Here is a 27,619-nt window from a genome sequence, read left to right on the forward strand (position 1 = left end):
TTCACAGTTAACGTTACAACTGGTGTTATACAACGGACGGCTCCTTGGATTATTGTAGTGCGGAGTTCAAAGTTTCTCCTAACTTTAGTTTAACCAGGTACGGTTACTATACTGCGAGAAAGTTTGTAGACAGTGCCAGTCATCTTATTACTTCTGCAACGACGCCAATACATGGGAATATTGCTCATCGGGAACATACATCTCTATTTATGGTAACCAATGTAATCCTGACCATTACTGCCGGGAGACTTCCGAGAGGAAACTGCGCCTATTGACCTTTGTTGTATAACAGCGGCCTATTTCGACAAACTTGACAGAGAATATACTTACTAGTCAAATTGGGGACAGTTGTTTGGAATCCTAACCATTAATTAGTTGAAACAGACTTTGTATAATGAATTTTTCTGTGAGTAATTTTTCCAAAGTAGCATCAGCTGACAGGTCTAACATGTGTGGCGGTGTTATAACACCCTTCAGTTTATACTAATTAACGGTTGTCTCTTATTCACAGGACAAACTGACCAAGCCATGTACATTGTCTACATGACAAGAACTGCTTGGTGTTGCCATCTAACTCACTTAAATATTACTGCTACACTCATCAAATTATGGACATCTCTATTGGCAAATATTCATATGAGAGATTTATAAAGTAGACAAATAGACTATTTGCCATTTATGGTAGTATCATATAGTTCTTTTTATCTTTACTTTGTGTATTAATGACGAATATGTGCATGTTGGTAGTAAACACTAGTTGAACTTTACACATCCTATCATATTTGAAACAGTTTCGGTTTCTGATTTTCAGTTTATTATATAAATATATATCAGTCAAGTACTCAATCATATCGGCTGAAATGTAAGGGCAATCAAAATTGTAATGATATTCGCCTCCTAAGGAATTTCGGTCACATAACTCGCACAATCTTTCATGAAAGTCAATGTTTGTGAACCTTCCTTCTACAATAGGGAGTTTTACAATCTATTTTACACAGCGCAATTTGCTTAAGTTTTCTCTGTAGGGGAATTTAAGTTAGTCAGACAACACAAGTTTCTCTTTTGTACATTCTGTGGACTTTGCATTGAGAGTTATTGTTAACATCGCCTATAGTCAATCATGTTCGTGTATATCACATGCAGTTTAGTAGTCGTTTATCTATAGCTATTAGCTATGTGGACACTTTAAACCAAGACTGTGAGGGGTAGCAATGAGACCTTCAACAGGGATATTCCAAACATATGACATTCCACTTTGTTCTAACATATTTTTAACTTTAACTATCCAGGATGAACTGTACACCTCGTTATTATGAAAAGATCTTTAAAAAAAAATTGTGGTAATTGTACACTATGATTGTAGTTTCTTTTTAGATAACCACCTAGTGTGATATTTGTGTAGTTGGTGTAGCACAAATTATTTGCATATCAAAAAGATATATACAGAAATATATTGCTGCAGCATATGTATAATTAGGTAACAAACGAACTATTTTCATTCAAGTTGATACACCTTACACGTACGGCTTATACCAGCAATAACTATATCTTGGTCTTTCATTTCACTTTGTACAAACTTGTATAGTTGATGTTCGTGAAATACAATACATAATTAGCGATTACTTTGGAGTATCACAAGACTGGATATAAAGTTATCCTGATCAACTTCGAGAGATGCTCAGACTCACCAAACCGCATTCCGCATATTATGTTATACAACACACTCAACGTTTTCGCACGAGCCACAGCTGTGATAGTCTTGGCCAATTCGTTTGTAATACACTTTCTCTCGCAAGCAACTGCACATGCCTCAGAGTCCGTGTCTGCCTACCACGAAGGCGCTTGCCCACTGTATTTTACATGCCCGAGGATCTGTCCGATACAATCGAAAGCGTTGCCGCTGGCGTTCTCTGGGCAGTGCAGCAATTAGTTACGGTAAAACAGCTTTGTGAAAAAGAAGGGTACACTAGGCTGTTCATACTAGGGTCTTAACAAGACTACAGCTGTAAATGTATTGAAGAAAGAACGAACAATCTGTAACATCCCGAGGTTTGTGGTTTTGCTTGATCAATTGCACGTGCAGAGGGAATTGAAGCATTAGTGGAAGTGAGTTCAGGAATGTCAAGTGCAAACCTGGTTTGGTGGTGTATATTGCCGTCTTCTCTATGAGGGAATGCATTTTTTTCGGTAGAAATCTTCAAGCTATTTGGCAAAAGGCATGAAAAAAGTATCACTACTATGCAATTGATAAAAATGGTTGTCAAGCGTGTAACACTAGCGATCAGCCGAGTTCTTGTTGATACTACAACATAAATCATTGGTCATGTGACAAGCGGGTAGCCAGGCTTTTATTTTAGGGAGGTGTGAAGGAGCGGATTCAATTTATGGACCTGTCAACGAGAATGCTTTGCCCTATCTGCGTGGGGTCCAGGTGCCTGCCATTTGGCCCCTGGAAAATATAAGATATGGCAGACTTAAGAGGCTTTTATGTAACCGGGTTAGATTTTAATCATGTAAAATTTTATTAAAATGTCAAAAATACTGGATATGATTAGATTAATATTGATTTACTTGGGCAGAAATTATTCAAGTAGGTACAGACTCACTCAAAAATTGAAGCTAATTCTACAGTGAACTGGTCAAACCGTGGCACTGTGGCAGTAGCCAGGAAAACAAAACAAACAATACGATGGTACCACGATGTGATACCAGTTTGTACTTAGTTTACAGCCTACAGCAGGGTTGCCAGTTTTGCTTTAAAAAATTTACAGGCCAAATCGAGTCAATAAAGGCCACAAACAATTTGGTTCGAATCCTGCTCCTATAAATATGTAGCCTAAAGTGTGGTGGTTTGTATTCCTTTTTCGATAGGTGACTCAATCTATGCCTGCTATAGTTATCTTTCAAAAAGTGTGGAGACAAATCTCTTAAATATACCACTATGCCTATGAAATATATGTATAGTCATAAATGGGAATGAGATATTCCAATTTCCACACCTCTGAAACTTATGTGAGATATACGTTGTTCTCCGACTCTCCCATCTCATGCCCCCCCCCCCATCACTCCCCCCTTTCTCTCTTTTCTCGCTCTCCCTGTTTCTCCCCCAACCCCCCGCCAACCCAAATTCCGGCTGCGCGTTTGTAGTGGGACAGCTGTAGTTGCTGGTGGAGTAATTAGGAAAAAGTGACGCTAGGCTCCTTGCCAGGTGTATTGCTTGGCATGGGTGTTGGATCTCTCATTGGTAGCGTAGTAGATGGAGTTGGTGGTGTTGCTACTTTGAACCGTTCTAGGACAATGATTATTATGGTCCCTGTCACACTCCGGCGATGTTCGGTCTATTCAGACTTGGTGACCATGTCATCCTGCCTGGAAAAGCGTCACGTCCCCGTTGTCATGACATTATATCTGATTTAGATCTCGTATATTATAAAACAAAGTGATTGGAAACGACTATGAACGTGGTGTCGTCGAAGAATGGATTGATTATGTCCAAGGAAGAGTATGGTATACAATGTTGGACAATGTTACCCGGTGGTAAACGTTTGTAGGTTAAACTGCTTAGGCAGCTGTTCACCATTGTAATTGTGGTATATAGTACTTGTACACACATATATTTTGTGTTTCAACATCGGAAGCATTGCTTTATGGCGATAGTTTAAAAGATTATCTCGCTTTAAATTTAAACTATACTGCAGTGTTGTGGCATTTTATCGACTGATACTCAGCAATAAATCATTGTCACTAGAAACTGCTCGTCTTGTGAATTTACTTTTCGTACCGTGCTTAGAACAGCGCCATGCCCAGTATTTCAAATGTGAGGGGCGGCACTACACCTTTCCTCTTTTTTATGCGTGACTGACATTACATGATGGAAATTTCCATCACTCGCAACAGCGGTCGCTGCATAGGTGCACATAGCAAGTATTAATGAAAGTCTAAAGGTAAATTGAACTGACCTATTGACTCTCGTGCTACGTGCACATATGCATGGAAATGTGACGATAAAACTGATGGAATTTCCAGTCTGTATTTTGGTTACAAATATAAAGGTAAAGTTTAGTCCCTGTGGTACACATCAGTACTTCAAAACAGTTCGCGAAGCAGCAAAGACTTACGACATTCATTGCAACAGAACCTTGGGAAGGAAGTAAGTAGTTGAGAACTTGGTAATTAGAATTAGTTAGTTTACGAGACACAAAGGAATTATATTTTCTAATGATCATTAACTTGTCAGTAAGCCTTGTTAGTTAAATATTCAGGCGACGTTGCAGTCCCAAATTTACAGGTTCTTCAAAAGCAACATGGAAGCAGATTATAGCCTATTGGTCATACACCAACCATTTGCTCAAAAAGCTAACCTTTCTCATTATTCTCATACTATCCATCGTCGCAATTTGTATAACACGTGTCATGTTTTACGTTGGAAAACAAGAAACTCGATTTAACCGTAAATTCCGAGTTATTGTGGAATTAAGGATTTCAGGAATAAAAGAATTTGACAGAACTGATCAGTTGGATAATAGTTTAACTTCATTTCAGCTTCTAGCTATTGTACACGGTGTAGTTCCGTGACTCAAATGATTCTTCAGGGGCAAAGTTAAACACAGTTACACAGTATATATTTCTTTCATTAAAGAACCGAATGTATGTCACCCCAACTCCCGGTTAACATTTTGCCAAAGAACAAGACCTACACACGAAGAAATATATAGACGGGAAGAAACGTCTGCAACACATATGGCACAAGCGAAACAACGTAAGTAGCACTAGCCGACTATGTTAACACTTCTTAAATGCAGGCCTACTTATTTTCTTAGTATTTGTATATAAGTTTGTGGTTTTACGTTTTACGTGTTAGTTGAGATATGAACATTAACAGTTTCGCACGGGGCGTAAAAAAAAACTATTTAATGCCTTACCGACCTAGCCAAAATAACAATACACAGGTATAGGCCAAGCTTAAGCCTAGGCCCGTTAGGCTGAAGCTGCTAAGATGGGTTTTATTTTTCAATAGCCTAGACTGATCCTTGGAAGTGTAGAGTTCGAATTTGACATACTTTCAGTTTATTATTTTATGTCATACTGAGGTAGGGTCCCTCTCATCTTACTGCTCCTTCTGCAACATACGCTACACTCTTGTTGTGGTTTGATGGACGAGATCATGGGATACATTATTGTTAAGAAGAAAGTTACTAATTTTTAAAGTCTAATTAATTGAATTTGATTCCATCAATCTTGACGAAGAGAACTATGAAATTGTGTTTGCCGTTGGCTCCTGGTCGTGGTCCGGCCATTCGTGTGATGTCTGTCAAATTGCTGAATTGAAACTGTCAATTGGTCGCACTAGTAAGTGATCCTCATCTAAGTATCATACATATATAATAACATTTCAAGTCGGTTAGTGGGTCATATCTAGTATGTACACCACAGAGTGGGTTTCAAGGTTTTAAGAACGTATAAATTTGTTATTCTGTTAATAATGTTGATATGTATTTGTGTATTAAAGACGAATACTTGCTTGCTGGTAGTGAACACGTTTTCAACTTTGCATGTAATGGATCATGATTAGACATCCTAGCATACTTGGAGCAGGTTCGGTAATTGTACACTGCGAAAACCTGATTGTAGCTACTTTCAGATAACCACCTAGTGTGATATTGGTTTAGTTGTTACAGCAACAATTATTTGTATATCCAACATATGTACGCTATTGCTGCAACATACGCAGGAATAGGTAACAAGCAAACTACACTTACGGCTTATACCAACAATAACTATATCCTGGTCTGTCATTTCAAGTACACATTTTAGTTGAGGTTCATGAAATTTAATGCATAATCAACGATTAATTTGGAGTATTACGGGACTGGATATAAAATTGTCCTGGTCAACTTCAAAAGATGTCCAGACTCAACAAACCTCATTCCGCATATGCTATAAAAGACACTCCACGTTTAGGTACGGGCCACGTCTGTAAATGTATTGAAAAAAGAACGAACATTCTGTAAACTCCCCCAGATTTGTGGTTTTGTTGGTCAAATTGCACGGACAGAGTGAATTGAAGCATTAGTGAAAGTGAGTTCAGAAAAGGCATATACAAATTTGGTTGGTGGCGTTATCTCTGAGGGAATACATTTTCTCCGTAGATATCTTCAAGCAATTTGGCAAAACGCATAACGAAAGCACCACTACTAAACAGTTTATAAAAATGGTTGTCAAATGTGTACTAACAGTAGCGATCAGTCGAGTTCTTGCTGAAACTACAATGGAAGTCACTGGTAATGAGGCAAGCACGTAGCCAGAGTTTTACTTTAGGGAGGTGGGGTGGAGGCGGAGTCAATTTATTGATCTGTCAATGAGAATGCTTTCCCCTACTGCGTGGGGTCTAGAGCCTACCATAGGGCCCCTGGAAACTAAACGATATGGTGGACTTTAGAGGCGTTTATCCAATCGGCTGTAAAATTCAATTTAAATGTTCAAAATACTGGATATGATAAGCCTTATATTGATTTATTTTGGTAGAAATTATGCATGTAGGTAATGATTCACTCAAAATTGAAACTAATTCTAAGGTGACCTAGTCCAATCCGTGGCACTTTTAGCAGTAGCCAGTCATACAAAATAACAATATGATGGTACCACGGTGTGATACCAGTTTAAAGTTTAGCCTACAGCAGAGTTCCCAGTTTTTCTGATTAAATTAGGAGAATTTACAGGCCGAATCGAGTGAATAGGCCAGTAACATTTTTGTTCGCATTTTGCCCCTACAAATATGTAGCCTACAATTTTGTGGTTTGTGTTCCTTTTTAATAGGGTAACGGCGTAGATTCATTTCAAAAATATGTGGGATATACCACCCTGCCAATGAAATATGTTTTTAGTCATAAATGGGAATGAGATATTCTAATTTCTTCATCTCTGAAACTTTGTTTGTGATATACATATACGTCGTTCTCCCAATTTTCCCATATCGTGATCCCCATCCCCTGTCCCTCTCTCTTCTCTCTTTTCTCTCTCTATTTCTCTCTGTTCTCTCTGTTTTTCTCTTCTTTTGTGAAGGCGACGCCCCCCCCCCCCAGGCTACGCATTTGTAGTGGGACAGGTCATGTAGTTGCTGGTGTAGTAATTATAGGTATATTGACGCTAGGCTCCTTGCCAGGTATAATGGTGAATAAATACATTTGTCATACAATATACTGTTCTTCAGTGTGTTTTGCCCATTTGTGTACCTATCGAATGGGTGGGCACTGTTGAGAGTTTGCAACTGATTAACTCAAGGTTAATAAGGTCAAGTATAGTCCAGTGGCTTAATAGTTTCCAATGTATGTGTGGAAGCTAGGGAGAGGGTGGTCTGGGGGAATTTCTGAGAAGAGAATACATCAAAATGTAGGGGTCTTTTGCTAATTTTGGTAAACTTTATCAAATAGCAGCCAGCCTTATATATACTTCGTTCGAGTGGTGATGCTTGGGCTGACAAGGCATTGGCCAACTTGAAATGACGATCTGTGTATACCAGAACTTGCTTAAAAATTGAATGGAACCTCCGTGGCCATTTGTAAGCCTTGAATCATTTTCGTAGTACTTGGAAACTGTACAGCTCCAGTCTGGTTGGTATGTGTGTATGGGACACTTGTCTTGGGTGCATAATGACTAAGTGAGAGAATGGCGGATTTTCGCCATACTTACTGTGTACATGCATTATATTATGTAGATGACGACAGTACTTGTGCCTATAACTTGAATATTAAGGAGGTCACAGTGTCAAAAGTGAATTTCTTAAAATTGGTATAACTCCATCCAAACTTGAGATAATTTTGTTTAGCTATGGCATCTATCTTGCAGTACATCTTCAAGTTGCTTTCATGCATATCAATGAAGGGGTGGGGAAATCTGTCATCATAACCACAGCAAGATGATCCTCCTCAAAAGGTATTGAAATCAAGGAACACAATTTACATTTGCTCTGAGAATGGTCACCAAATTTCTCCAAATTTGGTTTGTGCTGTCCCAAACAATCTTTACGACTTTTCAACGTGAGGCATGGGTGTTTCGGTACAAAGTTAAGCATTTCATTTTTGGCATCTGTGATATCTATCAGAAAAACTTTATTTTGACACTACATAAGAGTGAAGTTCAACAGTTTGCTTTTAGGATTAGTACTATTTAAGGTCATCAATATTGCCTAATATGACGGAAAATCAAATAATGGTAAGCAATGCTCAAATTTAAACAGCATTTTACCCATCCTGACATTTTATATAATTTGAATTTTATATTTCAATAATCCTCAAACGAACATGTTTGAAAACATGTTAATCATTTGGGCCGATACTGATGACCTTTACCAGTTACATACAAAATGCATGTGTTTACTTCCAATTATGTTGAGATAAGTGAAAGCTTCTTAACTTTTTTTTTCATGATTTTGAAGAAATAGATTTTGTGTCTCTTCGTTTTATTCATATTCGATCACCAATTCATACCTCCATTGTATGTGTTGCATGAAACAAAATAGACTAGACATATGAATGTAGAGGAAATTGGTGTGGCCACAGTTTGGTGTGGGCACAGTTTTGCCTGAGAACCAAGAATTTCCCAATAGTTTTCTTTTCATCCAAAACCTTTTTGATGATTGTCACCAGTCACACATCATGTTCGACCTCATCGCATCTCCTGTGGATTATTGCTTTTGTAGGTGATTCTACGTCGCGGCACACAATACCCGTCAGCCCCACATTTCAAGGTTTGAAGCCCATTCTTTGTATAAATTCACTTCAAAGCATACCCATAATGTTGCACAAAATTTCATCTATTGACAACCAATATAGAAGAAACTCCTTCAACCCCTAACAGACCGGCCAAAATTGCACGAGTAGAGGGAAATATGAAAGAATGTTGGTCAGGGAATTTTCGAAAATTCAGACACAGTTAATTTATTGGTGTCCAAATTTTAAAACCACTTATAACGGCTACTATGAAACTTCTTTAAAGGAAATGAAGAATAACAGATATTTCCGAAACCGAACACTACACACATAGGCGTAGGAGGTAATTAAAATAAAGTTGTAAGCTTGCCCGACTCATTCGCCATTACTAATGTAAAAGAGAGTTTTGGCACAATTGGACCTCCAAGCTTTTTCTCCATCTATATACGACATTTCGTTGTTTACATTAGCACCCGCGGTCATGCGCAACTTTCACGGACCGTACGGTACACGATGGCATGCGATGTAATAACCTATGCTTGCCTATATGATATTTACATTAACATGTTGAAACATGTTAAAATTTTGGTTATATTTTTCGGGCAAGTCGTTAGAGCCCCCCCCCCCCCAATCAAATTGGACTCCTACGCCTTTGACTACACACATAGACAGTTTGGATGCTGTTCATTATGGAAAGCCATTTTCATGCTCTCTGATGTGATTTGATGCTGTTTGCTTTACAAATCGAATAATTGAAATGAGTCTGAAATAAATAACTTTTATCTGTTTATTGTACAATGCCCAATATTCTTTTCATTTCGAAAGACGCACAGTTTCAAGTTCATTACACACTGAAGGCATCGATTCTCTATCTGCCTTCAGTTTAGGGAAGATCTTGGGATTTTCATCCCTAGATATTGCTAGATATCTGCAGGGGGGTCAATCCGATTTGAAACGTGGGGGGACGGAATCGATTCGAGTATTCCGGCCGTAAGTACTATCTAAGCGGAGCGCCACCATCGGTTGGCGCGCAGCGTACAAGAAAATTTTCTTCTGGCAGACCCCTCAGATTGCAGGAAACGGCACTTCCCGTGCATTATGGCAGAAAGCAACACCCCTAAAATTGATAAAAATTTCCGGCAATTTTTTATTTTGGGAAATATTCTCGAAGGAAGTGATCGCCATTTATTCCTAAGTTTACCAATTCCTCGTCTCCCAGAAGCGCCCAACATTTAAGATATCGAAACATTTTCGTGTCGGCTGATCCATGATCACCGCCCATCAAGGGCGGCGGAAGCACTTTTAATCTGGGGGGGGCACCGACATCAAAGGGCACTTTGCAGCAATCCGATTGGACTGATGCAGCCTTATATTTAGTACCCTTTACAACTCTTATTGTATTATCTTATTTGTGTACACACATCACTCCATCAACGCCCCCCCCCCCCCCCCTCTCAAGGAAAATATGCATACTAGCACTGCAATATCCAATGTGCAAATTGGGAAACAAGGAACAAGTTTTCTTTTGAGACAAAATGAGGCAAAATCATGCTAATTGCTAATGTAGGAATCTTCCGAATTAGAGTTTAGTTCTTGTTAATATCTTAACAAATTTGTTTCATTCGAAATAGCTTTGAGTTTGACCCACAGAAATTCACTAAGAGTCAGAGGCGTAGCCAGGAGTTGCAAAGTTGTATGCACGACTATCTGAGCGGAGCGCCACCATCGGTTGGCGCAGAGCGTAGTAGAAAATTTTTGGTTTTACAAACCCCTCAGATGGACGGAAAAAGGCCCTTCCCGAGTGTTCACTCTGGTTCCCTGGCCTCTTGCTAACTTGAGACACCTCAATTTTTATGTAGAAAATGGGCACATTTTTAACCTGGGGAAAAGTGGGGGCACGTGCCCCCTGTGCCCCGCGGTTCCGCCGCCCTTGCCGCCCATGCCCGTGAGAAGTGGTGACTGGGTGAAGAAAAAGCCATGCCGTTTGAAAACATGGGCAGAAAAAGTGAAAGTAGCGAAACCTAAAGTAAAACGCGCGATAACGAAGTGATTATTTTCCAGGTTAATTGAGACTGTATCAAACGCGAGCTTAGGACAAACATATTCAAAGGTAATGGCATTACTAATCCCAATATGTCGTCTTTGAGGTGTGTGGAAAATCCTCAACGACCATCAAAGAGCAATTGAATATTTAGTCTACTTTTCGATTTCGAAAACACTTTTTTTTTAAATTATGACAAAATTTTATGACACCTTTGATTTTTTTTGGGGGGGGGGCTGTGCCCCCCGGGCCCCAATGGGCACGACGCCAGATTTTAGGAGTGAAAGATTGACAGGGCCGCACCTAACCAACGGCCTGCTGCTGATTTCAAACCTTTGATTCCGAGGACGTTCAAGCAATAGGTGTGTGTACTTAATCTGTATTCACAAAACCATAATGTCAATACAGTCCTGTTGATAATTAATGGTGATAATAGACCAACCTGACAGCATCATAAGTGCAGATAAATTCTAAGCAGCTAGCTCGTTTTTGGTGATGATGCAAAATAGATTGATTTTTTCTTTTTCTTGAGACATCTCACGGGCCGCAAAAAAATCACTGGCGGGCCGCATGTGGCCCGCAGGTTGCCCACCCCTGGTCTATAGGAACGATGTCCCAAAATTTCCCCGGACATATAGGCGAAGGAAGCTATCCGCCGCGACTGCATGTGAGTTTCTCGACTTTCTGTCCTGGGAGTCATACCACAAAATGGTGCATTTCCTCATACGCCATTATTAATAATTTAAATAACTAACTAATAAGGCACAGCCCATATCCGAGTTCGTATAGCGAGCTTAGCGCAAATTTGGCGCCAGCATGTTAAACCAGTTTGCTAGGTCTACGAGAATACATTTACATGAAATTTGAAAACAAGGATAGCAAGACAAACAACTTTTATTATGTTTTCAGGACCTCACACATGCGCATGTATCGTCAGACTTAGAATAGGTCCCATGTGAGTGGTGGCTAAAGTGATGAAGGCATGAAAATAAATCAGTGGTTGTTCGTTGGAGTCCTCAAGCAAGTTACCTCGGTTGCTAGGTGGATTTGCATCTGGTTATCGGGTGAATTCTGGTCGGAGAGTACTATATAACCACCATGTACCCAGGGACGTAGCTAAGGCCTGATGATTGGGGGGGGGGGGGTGTAGTGGCTGAAAATCGGTTTTGAAGCCAGAAAATTCCAATTGCTGCTTTGTACCCCCCACCCTCCGGCTACTCGTCAACGATACGGTCAGTGTCAGTCAGAAAATCCAATCTTTCGCGACTGCACTTCTGTTACGAACTTGTTGCGATACATTTGTACCCACTGGCACTCATTTCAAAACTTATTGCCCCCCCCACCCCAACCAACTATTTTTGTGAAATTCGGGCAATATGCTGATAGCTTTTTTGATAATTTGCAATGTGTTTTTCAGTGGTTATACTGATATTATTATTACCCAACAATTATCACCAATACGGAAGGGTAGTAAGACGGAAAATGATTGTATGCTATTTGCATGCGATGTAAAAACCGATGCATGCCTGTATGATATGCACATTATCATGTGTGATGCGCGCGTAGCGCGCGAAAAATGTTGGTTATATTTTTCGGGCAAGTCGTTACAACCCCCCCCCCCCCCCACAAAACAAATTGGGCTCCTACGCCTATGACGGTAGTTCTATTAGGCATTTTTTTGTAGCATTCAAAATCATAAGAAGTTTTGTACGGTGGAGTATAAGAATCGCGAGAAACAATTTCCCAAAGTGGCAAGGAAAACGTGGTAAATATGACAGGTTAAAGGTCAATTTTGATCGAAATTTTTAAAAAAAAATTACATGAAAAGGCCTAGATAAACTAGAGTGCGACAGTCTGAAATTCCGACTGTCGCACTCCAATTTTCCAACTAGCGTCAGTTTTACCATGGCTTGGGGGTGAGACACACCCACACCCCCTCTAACGGCGTCCCTGCGAGGTGAATATGGAACACGATCACATGGTTCAGCCTCTGTTGAGTCATGGTGCTCCGTAGCCTTGTCTTCAAACGCCTCAAAGCACTAAAAGATCTCTCAGCTTTCGTCGAACTGGCGGAGGAGACGAGGAGCAACCGCAAGAGAGCTTCGACTTCACCAAACATAGCCCGTACCACTGGATTCATCAACTTGAATATTTGTCTATACCCTTCAACCGACGACGAATGGAACTGGCCTCGAAATAAAGGCAGACTAAGCTTAAGATTGTTGGAGAGCTCAGGGTACCAACTCACGAGATCTGGGTGGAATTCTCCATTCAGCAACATTGAGTGATATTCGAGGATATGAATCCTAAGATGTGTAAGCCGTAACCAAATAGAGCCACGACATTACTCTTTTTCCAAATGTGTGGGGGGGGGACATTTGATATTGTTTCCCCCATCCATCGAAATGTGGGGTGGGACGTGTCCCCCCGTCCCCCCCCCTGGATTGACGCCCATGGATATCTGTACAGTACAGTGTCCTTGGGATTTTCTTGGGATTTATCGGGGCCTGATCTTGGGAAATTGCGAAATCGGGAGTGCTCACACTCAATGTAGGTCAGTGCACGACCTCTATGCATCACTAACACACAACCCGATAACTATATCGATAAAGTGGTGTGTTGCCGGATTTTGTCAAGGTCTTGGTACTACGGGCGAAGGTCAAGTTTCGTAACTCATCGGGAAGCGATTAGAGGGGTGGGGTAACGGGTTTTTGGGCGCTCGTTTTCATGCAAATGGGAACAATCTCAAGAAGTAATGGGTGCGTCCCCCCCCCCGGGTGGGGACGCACCCATTACTTCTTGAAACGCCCCCATTACTTCTTGATACGCACCCATTACTTCTTGATACGCCCTTTGATACACTACATGATATTCACAGGAAATATTTGCTCAATTCTCAAGTCGCATACGGAAGTTAGTTTTAGATTCATTGTACGAGTTACGGAACTAGGTTTGGGGTAACAATTAGCAAATAGGTCGTAGTGTATATCATAATTACCTCCCGTTGTCACACCTCTCAAAGTTTCATTCAAGATGTCTAGATCTCAGATCGTTCTTTCCTTTCATCCTACTTCTCATATGTCGTCTCTGTGTTTGCTCTATTCATTGCTCATCTGTCCAACTTAACTGTCTGCACTTCTTTGTCTCTTAATGTGTTCTCAGTTTGTTTTCGTTTTAGTTAGTCGCTGAAGAAGATCCTGCTAGGATCGAAATGTAAGGCTGTTTAACGTTTACATCAATATTTATTACTGGTTCACGTGATTCAGATGAAACTGGGTCACATTATAGCATTGTGGTTCAGGTTGTTTTGAAGGTGTAATTGCACAGTTATTTATTCCGGAATTTTTAATGGCAGTCGTTGCATCGTTTGTTCTTCCTTCAGACAAGATGTCTCAGAAATACATCATCTTCGAAAGTGCTAGTCCTGAGACGATATGTATGTGCCGCGAACCAGATGAATCGTACTACATAACGTATAGTCACCCCGACCACGAATGTAGGGATGTGATTCTATGCGAAAAATGTGAATGTGAAAATCGTGAGGTAACGACGCGTGAGAACGGTAAAACATATATCCGAGAAAACAAGGTATTAACTAACCAAATAGAATACACTGCGATTGGTACACCAGCAATGGAGGTCAAGCACATAAAAGCTGGCGATCATGTCGCGTGGGAAAGGGAGAAAGTCATTCTTCGGAAACGAGTGAAGTATAACCACCACGCCATCGTAGAGTCGATTGATGACAAATACATGAGCGTTATCGAATACAAAAAGCTACCTGATGCAAAGGAGTTAACAATCCAACGGACGATATATCCCTTGTTCGGCGATGAAATCAGTTATTGTAATTTTTTTCGCATTGATTACCCGCCACTGTTAACAATTCATAATCCATTTTTGCTAGTACTTAAAAGAGCCACAAGCAAATTGGGTAAAGGTGGGTATAACCTGATTTTTAACAATTGCGAATCTTTTGCAACCTACTGTAAACGTGGTGTCTCTCGATCTTTGCAAGTTTCTGCAAAAATTTGCGAAAAGGTGGATGTGTTAAAGAAAGAGCTAATAGCAATCTGTAACTCCCCGCACTCTAAAAACAGTTGGTTAAAAAATTAACCAATACCTTAACCAACACTGGGCACGTATGTCAAATTCGACTTATTGGTGATATTTTAACCAACACCTGTTGGTTAACGGCTTTAACCAGCCGTTGGGTAACATTTTTAACCAATAAAATAACTATAAGTTTGTACCCAACAGTTGTTGGTTAAATTAATTGTGTAAATTATGCCCATCATTGGTGAACTTACAAATGTAGGGATCATTAAATTGGGGAATTAAAAATCATTGTATTGGGCAATTACTACATTTAAATTGGGCAGTGGCTTTTACCATTACAAAAGGGTGGGGGGGGGGGGGTCAAATGAGCCTTCATTGCCCAATATATGTTGGCGAATGCAATATATTGGACAGTGATGGTTGAGATCCTCAGTGGATTTTACTTAATGTAGTTGAAAGACTCCTCACAAGTTTTGTTTATGCAGACCTAGTTTGCAACAATCAGTTGAATATGGCAATGCAAAGAGTAAACAATTCCTTGAAAAATATTGAAAAATTAACAAACAGTTACATTACAGAAGCCAGATGGATGACATTTTGAGAACTTGTTTTTATTGAAAACAATAACCAGCTGAACCATGTGAATAAAATACAAACAAAACAAAACAACACATAAATATGCTTGGATGTAACAACTTCTTAGCTGTGCTCTATCAGACCTTTAAGGTGACACAACGTAAAAAACCTCTACTCTTCAAGAAGAACCTTATTCATAGAAAACTTGTAACACTCAATATCTCACATGTAACTATAGATCAATTGATGTATAAACAATCTATGAATCTAAACATCAATCATGATCTGATTAATCAAGGTTTACCTATAGTATACATACAGTTAAAAAAGAATTACATTGAGTATCACATACATATGTGGTGTACATGATTACATTTAGAGACATAATTATGATATATGCAGTACATTGCAGCCAGTGCATTGTTCTTATTTCCAGTATTTGGATGTATAGTATATATATCTTCACCACATATAGAGATACATGTGTAGGTGAACTTTAGCTACATTAAACCTTACTCACTCATGAAAGATCAGTTGATTAGATCGGTATTCCAATAAAAATTAGTAAGGAAAGTTTTGATTTGTACCAGCATGGTATGTAAAAATATATCATATCATGAGTTTTAATTAAATGTCCCTTCAAGATGATGCTATCGGGTGTGTGAATTTTAAAATAGTAATATTATACAAACTTCTTGCTTACAATTATTATATGAGCTTCTTGCTTACAATTTCCTTTTAAGGCACTTCTTACTTTCCAGGGCCAAGAATGCTATACTTGGCAACTTGGCATATGTGCTTCTTTGATTTCATTAATCACATTTTGAATGAACTGCCAAACAAGACTGCATGAAGGTCGATAAGCCATGTCCAAAATGCACATTTGCCATGAAACAGAAAAAGACAGCTTTAATAGAAGAGATTTGTGAGAAACTGACCTCTGTTCTAAAATAGCAAATATCTGGGTTGGTACCAAGAGGGCTCCTTGCATACAAAAGTAGCTGCAGTATTTTTGTGGCATCAATATCCTTTGAACTTTGTAAAATATCAGCCATGAATATCTTGCTTACAATTCTTTTCTTGAAGCCACTAATTACTTTTAAAGGCCAAGAATGATCTAAGATCTCTTATGCAACTTGGCACATGTGCTTCTTTGATTTCATAAATCACATTTTGAATGAACTGCCACACAAGACAGCATGAAGGTTGGTAAGCCATGTCCAAAATGTACATTGCTTTGAAACAGAAATCGATAGCTTTCAGTAGTGATTCTTGAGGGACTGGCCTCCGTTCTAGTATAACGAATGTTTGGGTTGGTGCCAAGAGAGTTCCTTTGCATACAACAAATGGCTGCGGCTTCTTTGTGGCATCAATAGTCTTTGAAATTTGTAGAATATCAGCCACTTCCTGTGAGAAAAATTGAAAAAAATGAAAATTATCACAGGCTGCTCTTTGTCAATCAATATGAAGTTGTGACAGCAAGAACCCCTCCATTCTAGCAGATTTGTATTTAGAAAAAACTTTATATGAAATTATACTTGGCACAGCCAAACTTCATAACCACCCATGTCTATGCTTACAATGACATGCTAGTTTTAAAAAAGTACTATGAACGTTTGATACTTTTGAAATTTACTGTTTAGTTATCATGTTTAGAAGATACTTTCACTATCATTAAGTTTTTATCACCAACTCATAATTTATTCCTTAAAATCAGCTACACATGTGACCCATATCCTACTACTGTCATTTACCAAATTGAGCAAAATTTGACAAGCCTATTGTTGTTGTGATATCAATATTAAAATAATATTACGTAGGCCCTGCCCACTCATGAATATTAATTATCCATTTTGAACCAAACGGAATATGGTTCATGTGCTTGGGAGCATCTATGTACATTGACACAAATCCAGCATAATTGTTGAGATTCCACTTTTACAAACAATCCATCACAAACTACAAAACACATATGTCATAAGCATGTTGTCAATGAACTTCAACAAGTGGACAAATGAATGCTTAAACACCTACTGGTTGAATGTCCACGAAGGAGGTGATTGCCTCTTTTACTGAACACAATCCTTTCTTTCCCTTTCCTTTCCCTCTCAAGATGACTGGAAGAAGAAAAAATGCCAATGTTTTCTTCTTATCTGTGAAAGTGACAAAACATAACTAAAGATAGGTCCAAAGTCCTTGTGCATAAAAATATAACACAATTAATGACCACTTAACATATAAATTGTCATTATAATGTACAGTGCCCGTACAGCACAAATTATTTGTATTTTCTCTTGCCTTTATTTGTCTCTAACACTAGAAGTCCTTCAAGTCATTTGTATCAGAAAATGGCATATCATGAGAATGCAATGAGAAAATGGCTTATCATGGGAATGTAATGAGATAAGTTAGCATCTGTTTGGTATTTTGTGTATGTTTATTTTCAATCATATATGTCTCCTTTAAAAGCCCACATTCATAATGTTGTGCTTCTATCACAACCTGTTTGCAAAGTTATCTACTCTTTATATTTTATTATATATTCAGATCTCAAAACACTGATGAACCTTTGACATATTTTGTGTTCTATTGTTCTATAGTAGTCACTAGCTTTTGGCTTAAATGAAATCCCAAAGATGGGTCAGATGGAGTCTAAGCAAGGGAATATACCTGCACCAACCCAACTTGGTTTCTGTCTAAACCAGATCCCATTGATGCTTTTTGTTCAATTTCAGTTTATTATTTTTACAAAAAAAAGAAAAGGAAGTGTTATTGCCTTTACAAAAAGTAAACTAAGGCTATTTTGAGAACAAGATCAGATATATTACGGATAATTGGTCAAACCTGAGCTTTCAGAAGTTCCTAGTGTGATGGTGGTGAAAGGTTGCAAGGAATGATCAACATACAAAAAATTAAATTAGCTCAACTATGCGCACTGAAATAAGAAGCACACTTACCAATAGAGAAACTCTCTAGGTTAACGTACTCCAAACTAAGAATGCCTTGCCAATTTTCAACCTGTTTGCCATATTCTATAATCCCATTGTAGTACAAGTCCCATTTCTCATGCAGGTGATCCTTATGCTCAGGCCAAAGCACTGAAAAATCTTGTTCTATCTGACAGAGCAAAGGGAAATAGAATACTTTAATGTGTGTAAGCATATTCTTTTTTTGATCCTCAGCTAGGATCCATTAAAAAATCACTCTCACTGAATTTGTTAAAGTCTGGTTCCATGCATCTATACAAACACTATGAATTGTTGAAGCTGGATGTGGAAAATCCAATTGATACCTTTTGCTAGTTTAATAACATTTAGAAAACATCTTGGAAAGAAAAGTAAGTATTTAACATTTATTGACAGATGCTTTGAAAATATCTCAGAATACAGCTCAAAAATGTTTTTTTTTCAAAATATTTTTTTTTAATGTGGTGGGGGGGGGGAATTTGAGTTGCAAAAATTCAATATTTAACATTTGTGATATCATCACTGAACAAAAGCATATTCATGGGAATAATTTATCTTGTCTCCCTGTAACAAGATGATAGACAAGTTGTTAGATTGGTACACAATTGCAAGAAATGCAGAGCAAACATTGCACATAAAACCATAGCACTGAATGGCAAAGACACCATATTAAAAAAAAGAACTTTGTACAAATTGTAAACCATGATATACCGCTTGTATCTGTACCTTTTTCCACACTCAACATCAGCAACCTTTCTAAAAATCCTACCTATATCCTTGAATAAAGCAAGATTTTCATCCAGAAATAACATTTTGTCCAATCTGGTCTTTATAATGCATACAGATCTGCCAGATGCCTAAGGTTAAATTAAAAGTCAGTCACTTTTCTTCACTGTGTGGCTGATTACTGTCATAAACTTCCAGGCATAAATTAAAAGAGATTTAAAATATAATGCCATGATTTAAAATATAATGCCATGATTTAAAAAAAGCAGTGAAACTAGTTCTTTCCAATCAAACTAGATATGTAGTCAATCAAAGTACTGTTTTTAAGTTGGCCAAATAGGCTTCAAAGTGAAATATAGTATTAACTCATCAGTGAGGTTAGTGACTTAATTAATTTCAGTGTTTCTGCTGAATCAAAACCTCGCTAGTAATTTTTCCACTTCCTTTTTCAAGAGTTAAAGGATATGGTCTTGAATAGTATCTTCGTAATATGTGTATTCAGAGCTAGCTTCTTTAGTATTTTTTATGCAAAATCACCTACGTATTTCTCTGTAATTAAGCAGCAAAAATTCAAATTTGATAGTTACCATTCCACGGTCTAACAACCTGGGATACTCTTTCAGAATATCTGAAATGTTAGTTGAGTGGTCTTTGATCTGCTGTTGTCTGTAAACTGCAGTTTGCCTCATGAAGTCCAATACTTTCTCCCTTGGTTCCATGTTACATTTCAGCCACTCAGTCATCATAACCAATTCCTCTTTGTTCTCCAGATCAGCTTCTGGCAAGGACAATAAAAACATATATTTCCTACTGAACAGAGATGCCTTAACATCAAATTTTGAAAGTTACCATGGTTGCGGCAGGTATAACGTGTCATTAGCCAGTCTTTGATCATTGTCATGGCATGAGAGATAAGTCAAATCCTGAGAATAGTTGGTAAAAACCTATTACACACCTCTCAATTTTGGTGGAGTGGACACTTTAGTCAAAGGAGTAGGTGGACTTGATGCACTGGGGGAATCTTTCACCATGGCAATCTTCTTTTTACATACGTAGCGTAGGTGCTCTTCTAGATACCCTGTCGCCGGTCGTCCTGTGGCACCTTTGCAATACCATGCTTCCTGCACATGAAATCAGCATACTCCTTTATCAAACTGAAAATCAAACCTTCCTTATAGCTTCAGATCTTACACAGTATGGAAGCAAAATTCAAGCTAACTCAGAAAATTATGTGACTTATTGATCTACATGTAAGGCTGTTGTACACCAACATGTAGAACTTCATAGCTGGTTGAAACTAAGGCTTTTAGCCAGCAAACAACAAACATGTCTTGTACATGTTCCACAACTGCACGGTAACAATATGGACGCTATGACTAAGGACACTGTGGCACTACATACTGTCCTCACATAATTTTGTATGCTTACTGATGAAACAGTATTGTCCCAGGGGACACTATGACAATTGATTTTAAGTGATAAGCCTGAAAGTAATGGGTTTGACCCTAATTGCACATATCATCAATAAGTTGCAGAATTCTGATATTTTATGGAATAAGGAGGGTACCTACTGAACAACAAACTCAATTAATACCTTGGTTAGATTGAGAGATGAAGCCCACTGAAAACCAGTGCCTATGTTACAGTTTTTGGATTTCCCAATGTGAAATTTGAACATCCATTTTGATATTTTTAACATATTAAAAGGCCTTGTCACCCTAGTGCTGACTTCAATTAGAAATTATTCAGTTAAATGATGCCTATATAATCCTGGTAGTATTGAAAATAGATTTCAGTATCACAGTCCTCTATGAGATGAACAAATTACTTGGTAGAACCCACAGAAGATTATATAACTTGACTACAGATGCAAAAAGGATTGATATTGTGGGCAGTGTGTTGTGTTCCACATTTTAGAGACATTTTTAAAGGGCAGCTAGGAAAAGGAAACTAGTCACCTCAACACAACAACAAAAGTGGTCTATACTATGGCTAATGACAATAAAGCCGAGGGATATTAGAACATAAACATGCTTACATAACCCAAGGGAGATTCTGGATCCTTCAGAAAAAGAAAAAAAATCAACAACTGCTGCTGCTAACGCTGCCTTAATGAAGGAGCTTGGCCTGTAGATTAAAAAGGAAATAGGTAAAATGTTGACAACAATACAGCAAATTGTATCCTATCTATTGAAACAATCCATTCAGAAACATAACCATATTGAATATTTTTTATTATAAATTCTATTAAAAATATCTCTTGGTCTCCAGGGCATTTGAAAAGCCTATTAATCCGTGTTTATATTAGGAGGGTCTGCTATTCCCATAATATATCATAGTATATCATAGACATCGTAGATGTCTTAAACTAGCTATACTTACTTATCTCCATAATGATCAACCATGTGACTAGTACAAATTTCCACAAGAATGTGTCGATCCTGTTTTGAACATAATTTCTTGCAAGAGATGCTTCATTTAACATCGACTAAAGCACTGTGTTAAACTCAGTGGCAGTTTAGTAGTATACTGTTACTAATATTACTAGTGTTAGTATTAGGCATACTAGTATAGTACTACTACTAGTATTAACGTTAGCCTAGTATAAGCCTAACGTTGGCCTATGAGCCTAACGTTATACTGTCACTGGGGGTCTCAGTACCCACATAAGTTCATACTTTTTACCGATGTTAAGCTACACTTACCGATGAAAGTTTCATGTAGAGACTCGACCTCGTATTTTTTCAAGAAAATCAAGACAGCACTGTCTTCGATATCTGCCATGGCGTTAGCTGTAATCTTGATTACTAAACCACCCTGTCAGCGATCGTACTATGCATGACGTGTTATGTAGTGTGTGTTATAGATGCTGCACTGATGTACGTACAGTGTACATGATGTGTACGCGCGAATTTTTTACTCAGTGAGCGGTAAAGTTATAAACAAGTTGGTTAAACGTCGGACTGTGAAATGTACATACTTATTGGAATAGCCCAAAATCTGCCAGTTAACCAACTTAAGGGTACAAACTAACCAATTAAGTGAACGGGGGTCTTATACTATTCTTTTTTTAACCAACGTTTTAAGAGTGCGAGATTTGTAGTTATGGTTGGTCAAATTGCACGTGCAGAGGGGGTTGAAGAAATCGTGAAAGTGAGTACAGGAATGACAAATGCAAATTTGGTTGGCGGTGTATTGTACCTTGTTTCTGAGGGAATGTTTTGCTGCATGGATATGTACAAGCTAGCTGGTATGAGGCGTGACAAAAGTATAACTACTAAGCAGTTTATAAACTTGGCAGTTAAGCGTGTGTTACTAGCGATCAGTAAAGTTATTGTAGGAACTGCAACGGGAATCATTGGTGCTGGGGCAGGGACAATTGCTGGTGGAGTAATTGGGGCTATAGTATCGCTAGGCTCCCCGCCAGGTATAGTGATTGGCGCGGGAATTGGATCATTAATTGGTAGTATAGCAGGTGGAGTTGGTGGTGTTGCTACTTTGAATGGTTCTAGGACAATCATATGGTCCCTTTCGCACTCCAAGGATGTTGAATCTATTGAAAAGTTATGCCTTGGTGACCATGTCATCCTTCCAGGAGAAGCTTTCATGCATCCACGTTGCCATGCCATTATATCTGGTATAGTTTGCGCAAATAATCAAATAAAAGTGATAAGAAACGACTATAAACGTGGTGTCGTCGAAGAATACATTGACTATGTGCCAATGAAGAGAATGGTGTATGGTTTAGGGGAATGTTACCCGGTACCAACAGTCCTAGAAAATGCAAGAAGTAAACTTGGTAACAAGAGGTATAGCATTGCTACTTACAACTGCAAAACATTTGCAGTGGAACAAAAGATGAAAAAGGAACTTAACTTTTGAACTGTGTAATTACATCTCTACCCATATTGAAATTAAAGCAAATTTTTGGCCCTTATAGGAAAGAAAAATTTATGATTACTGAAATATTGAATTTGAGAGATTAAACGAACCGTGACCAGGAAGGAAGGATTTATCAATTATGAGCTCGATTTTTAATACTTAAAACTGTTATAGACATTGTATATAATATAGTAAACTTCGAATTTCTGTGTTAATGCACCTTCCAAATGGGCTAGTAGGATTATTAGTGAGTCAAATATCAAACTTATCATGTTTTAGTAACGCTCAATATTATTAACTCCTATATCGGTAACGTTTAGAAGGTAGGGAAGTTATAACAACTTTCTAAAAGTCTGAATGTTTACATTTTTTGCGTGTATTTTGTTAATGACGCAGAATGCGTCATTTCTGCTTCTATTATAAATCAGTCATTAAATACACTGCACTTGATTACATATATCTTTATTTTGTTTAAGGTCACAGTTTGAGCTCAATTTCAGCTTCAGTATCTTATATCTTACTTAAATGTTCTTTTTTTCCCCTATTGTCTAACGACGGTACATGATGTGCAGTGGAGTGCACAAAGCAGTGTAGTAATTTTTAAAATGTTCATACCACGGCTGAGACAAAATACTTTAATCACACTTGCTAGTTGGAATTGTTGAATCATTTCTAATAACTTATGTACAGTAGTTTTGTGTATTGCAGTAATGGCGTGGTGATTCCATTTATTGTAAATAACCAGATTTTAGCACGGTATGTTAAACTATCTAATCATAATACAAATTAGTGATGTATTAATGGCATAATTGTAATCCAATATAGACAATAGCTGAACTTCAATCTGTACAGGCTTATAAATGTGTCTTGTATCAAGACTAATTCATTACGGTAAACTACTGGACAGGTAACATGTAAATAATTTATCCCTACTTGTTGCAGCACTCTCCACAGATAATATCTAGGAACGTAAGAAAAGAATATTACGCAAGTTGTTAGTGTAAATTATGTACAAGTTTTTTCTCGTAAGTAGCACTATTATTTTCCTTGTAAAGAATGTGTACTTAATTCACACATATCATTCTATAGCTTGTTACGTAGATACATAGAAGCTATGTGGCCAAAAAGGTAGACAAAAGTATTACTATTAAGCAGTTTATCGCAATGCTTCCCAAGTGTGATACTAGCGATCAATAGAGTTCTCGTGGGAACTACAACCGGAATTGCTGGTTGAGTTGGGGAAATTGCTGGTGGAGTAATTGGGGGTTCGATGTAATCTGCAGCCGGTTGAATTGTTGACATGGCCTACTGTTCACTTGTTGGTAGCATCTGTAAACCAACTATTTCCCGATATCTTAAAATGACATTACTGAACTTTCCGCTTCTGCATAAAGCATCTCTGTTTGTTGGTTTCTCATACACATGTTATGGACAGAACAGGCAAAGTAAATAATGCATCTGAAGAAGGGTCTGAAATGGCTTGGACAAATGAATTGATATTTGATGATCTGGATTTACCAATTTTTTAATCTTACCTATTTTGTCAAACTGTAGAGTTTTCTGTATGTTAATTTCCTATATTAACTAGTGTGTATCCTATTGTTTGACTAGAAAACCCGAAATCCTATACAAACGCTAAATTCTGCTGTGATCAATACTTGTCGGTAGAGACATTGTCAGTACGTAACCGTGTAGTTCCAAATACATATATAAGTGGGAGGTAAATGTTGATTTTCCAGTAAGCAAGAATATATTTGTTCTTTTTTCAATCATACTGAGCAACATTCACTCTCTTGTAAAGTGCATTAAACCACTCGATATCATTTACGACATTAACTTTACGTGATCATCATCCACTCGCGTCATTACGTATTCTCAAATTTGGTCAAATGTATTATGCGTTAAAGGTCGGCTGTACAGGGAGTTGTGTTTTCTTCTAATTCAAATTAACAAATATGGTCAAACCATAGTAGGTTTGTTATGTAGTTTAATGTTTTTCTATAACTTTTGAAAAAAGGACGTTTAACTTGATCTTCATCTTGGAATGTCATTTGTCAATCACTTGTATAATGTCTCCTTTTTTACATTTTACATGTTTTTCAAGGATATTTTGATGATCTGGATTAAACAAATTTTAATCTTTCCTATTTTGCCAAACTGCAAGTTGTCTGTATGTTAATCATCCTATATTTGCTTGTGTATCCTATTGTTTCATAAGAATACCCGAAATTCTATATAAAAGCTAAATTCTGCTGCGATCAATACTTGTCGGTAACGACTTTTGTCATTGCGTAACCTTGTAGTTCCACATACATATACATGTGAGAGGTAAATGTTGATTTTCCAGTAAATAAGAATATATGTGTTCTTTTTCAATCATACTGAGCAAATGCACTCTCTTCACGAACTGTAAAAGTGTGTTAAACCACTCGATATAATTTTCGACATTTACTTTACACGATCGTCATCCACTCGCGTCATTACGTATTTTCTCTCAAATTTAGTCAAATGTATTGGGCGTCCACGGTCGGCTGTGCAGGTTGCTTAATGATTTTTGTTTTGTTAATTCAAATTTACATATATGGTCAAACTAAGGTATAAGTTTGTTATATAGTCCTCAGTTTATCTATAACTTTTGAAAAAAAAGCGTGTTTTATTTGATCTTCATCTTGGCATGTCACTCACTTTTATTATTTATCCTTTTCTTTTTTGGACAAAACGGTGACCAAATTTGATTGGATACTTATACCCAACGCTTTTAGAGTGTATTTAGTCAGTTGCAGTTTATAATAGCTGTAGAAATGTAGCCTTTCAGTTATACATCTCATAGCCAATATGGGATAGTCTTCAGACGTACTACTTTGTTGTTGTCCCTGAGATTTGGGGATGTAGTCTGTTTCGCTATGTAGAAATGTTTGCTCATTAGTGTAATATCGTAGTAAAACATATCAAATTGTATTTTGTCTTGTAACCGGTATCAATACATCGCTTTAAATGGAGACCGCCAGCTTTGTGTGTATTTCTTGTGTGTTTCTGGTAGTTGACTTAGATTTATTTTCAATTTATTTATTTATCAAATCAGAGGTGGTTATTGACGGCGAAACAAACTGAACTCCTACCAGCGAAATAATGTCACTCAAATACAATTAGAGTTTCACTGGTTTATGGTGACCGTGCTGTATTGGCCGCATTGATAATACTAACACTATTGCAGCGACTACGACACTAACTGCGATATATTACTGGACTGAATCGGTAGCCCACTGATAAAGACTGGTGATAGCAATGATGGTTCAAACTGCAAAAGGGTAAACACAACAAAAATATTCTTGAGTTACAGATGTACGGGTATAACAACAATCATATTAATGTCAAGAGTGCAAGACATAGGCCTACAGAAGCTCATAACACATGAACAAATACTTGTAAACATTCACTATACTGTCTTAAGCTAGGCAGTCATTAAACGCCATTGCACCCTGACACTCACTAATCAGGCCAAACGTGACACCATTATAACCTAAGGTGACCAGACGTCCCCGATTTTCGGGGACAGTCCCCGATTACAGTGTGCTGTCCCCGATGAACAAGTGTCCCCGAAGATGTCCCCGAGTTCGTCAAAATGTTCAGGTATTTCGAAAATATCCCACATTATTAGTAAAATAATTGTAAAAACATATTTCCGAGGAGTAAGCATCAGTAGAAAGGGTGTTTCCTCTCATGAATGATAGAACTCAGGGAAATCTCAGCTGGAGGTTGAAACCGTGAAAGCCATGCTGCAAGTCAGAACCCATTTCAGCATGTCTTGTGTGGAATTCAGCAAAATGCTCAGTAGCACCAAAGAAGTATTGATGAAAATACACTCTTCAAAGAAGTACTGTGCACTAAGACCAATTGATTACGAATTTATGACACAAGCAACTCAAAAGCTCTCAAAGAACCATGTTAAGTAAGTGAATTTTCATCTAAGAAAAAGCTAAATAAAATTGATTTAAAAAGTGCTTCTAAGTATCACCATTTTACATCTAAGCACCTGAGGCACTTGAAATTTTTCCAAAGGGGAAGGGGGGGACACCCCTCCCCTTCAACCGCTCCCCATTCCAGTCACGCAATAAATGTCCCTGATTCCAGTCAGGAAAATATGGTCACTTTATTATAACCGCGATAACATCTATATATGCTCTCAAGCATATGGAGGATAAACGAATGCAGCACATCCTGTCACAATATATACTCATATTCCACACCATGCGCAACACATTAGGCTAAAAATTAATACAAAACGCCTCCCTACCGTGAAGTCTGCAATCACATGGCCCCAACATATGTAAATAGTGAACATTCTTTAAAGCCTAGGCTCTCGCTTCAAACAACTTATATACCAAAGTATATGCCCCATTGAGGTTTGTCAATCATACTAGGGAACAAGAAAACAAACATTAAATCACAGAAAAGCCTCAACTAAAGCCTGATAATAGATAAGTCATGTAGTAAAGGCTAATTCAATATGTTTTAAGAAAAACTCATGACAGAGTGTCTCTGTAATAGGTGTGCAGGACTTGAGATTAGTAACCTCGACTCTCATTTCAGACGAGCGCCTCCAATTGTATGTAACCTGCCTCCAACAAAGGTGCAATTACAAGAACTTATGCAATTTCTGG

At 38.0% G+C, this 27,619-nt stretch overlaps 3 protein-coding genes across 7 annotated transcripts in view; 2 read left to right on the forward strand and 1 right to left on the reverse strand.

The window, feature by feature from the left end:
* The window catches only part of LOC139967887 (uncharacterized), a 44,895-nt gene extending 19,834 nt beyond the window's left edge, over positions 1 to 25,061 (forward strand). The window contains exons 2-4 of one of the 2 annotated variants that reach the window (XM_071972074.1): positions 4,640 to 4,759; positions 14,132 to 14,833; positions 22,168 to 25,061. In XM_071972074.1, coding sequence (XP_071828175.1) covers positions 4,741 to 4,759; positions 14,132 to 14,833; positions 22,168 to 22,958 — 1,512 coding nt within the window. In that variant the 5' untranslated portion in view covers positions 4,640 to 4,740 and the 3' untranslated portion in view covers positions 22,959 to 25,061. Of the gene's footprint in view, positions 1 to 4,476; positions 4,760 to 14,131; positions 14,834 to 22,167 lie in introns of those variants that run through there. The other variant, XM_071972075.1, reaches the window with a different exon arrangement.
* The window catches only part of LOC139967889 (uncharacterized), a 130,775-nt gene that overhangs the window by 23,789 nt on the left and 79,367 nt on the right, over positions 1 to 27,619 (forward strand). The window lies entirely within an intron of this gene.
* Positions 15,399 to 22,177, reverse strand: LOC139967890 (uncharacterized). Of its 3 annotated transcripts, XM_071972081.1 has the most exons (7): positions 21,782 to 22,176; positions 21,115 to 21,203; positions 20,032 to 20,197; positions 19,664 to 19,854; positions 18,342 to 18,501; positions 17,419 to 17,537; positions 15,399 to 16,791 (listed from the first exon to the last, which is right to left on the reverse strand). In XM_071972081.1, exons 3-7 carry the CDS (start codon positions 20,105 to 20,107, stop codon positions 16,474 to 16,476), a joined length of 864 nt encoding a protein of 287 aa, XP_071828182.1. In that variant the 5' UTR covers positions 20,108 to 20,197; positions 21,115 to 21,203; positions 21,782 to 22,176; the 3' UTR covers positions 15,399 to 16,473. The 3 variants fall into 3 exon arrangements, with proteins under 3 accessions (XP_071828182.1, XP_071828181.1, XP_071828183.1); XM_071972080.1 differs by lacking the exon at positions 21,115 to 21,203 and having other exon boundaries at positions 21,782 to 22,177; XM_071972082.1 differs by lacking the exon at positions 21,782 to 22,176 and having other exon boundaries at positions 21,115 to 21,771.

Source organism: Apostichopus japonicus, chromosome 5 (assembly GCF_037975245.1).
Source record: "Apostichopus japonicus isolate 1M-3 chromosome 5, ASM3797524v1, whole genome shotgun sequence".
In the NCBI taxonomy this organism is placed as follows: domain Eukaryota; kingdom Metazoa; phylum Echinodermata; class Holothuroidea; order Aspidochirotida; family Stichopodidae; genus Apostichopus; species Apostichopus japonicus.

What these genes read in the sequence shown, in the direction of transcription:
- LOC139967890 (XM_071972080.1), bottom strand. An exon ending in CACTCCACCAAAATTGAGAG is followed by an intron (nt 19,855 to 20,031) that starts GTGTGTAATAGG and finishes TGTCCTTGCCAG; the next exon opens with AAGCTGATCTGGAGAACAAA. An exon ending in CCTAGAGAGTTTCTCTATTG is followed by an intron (nt 17,538 to 18,341) that starts GTAAGTGTGCTT and finishes TCACTTTCACAG; the next exon opens with ATAAGAAGAAAACATTGGCA.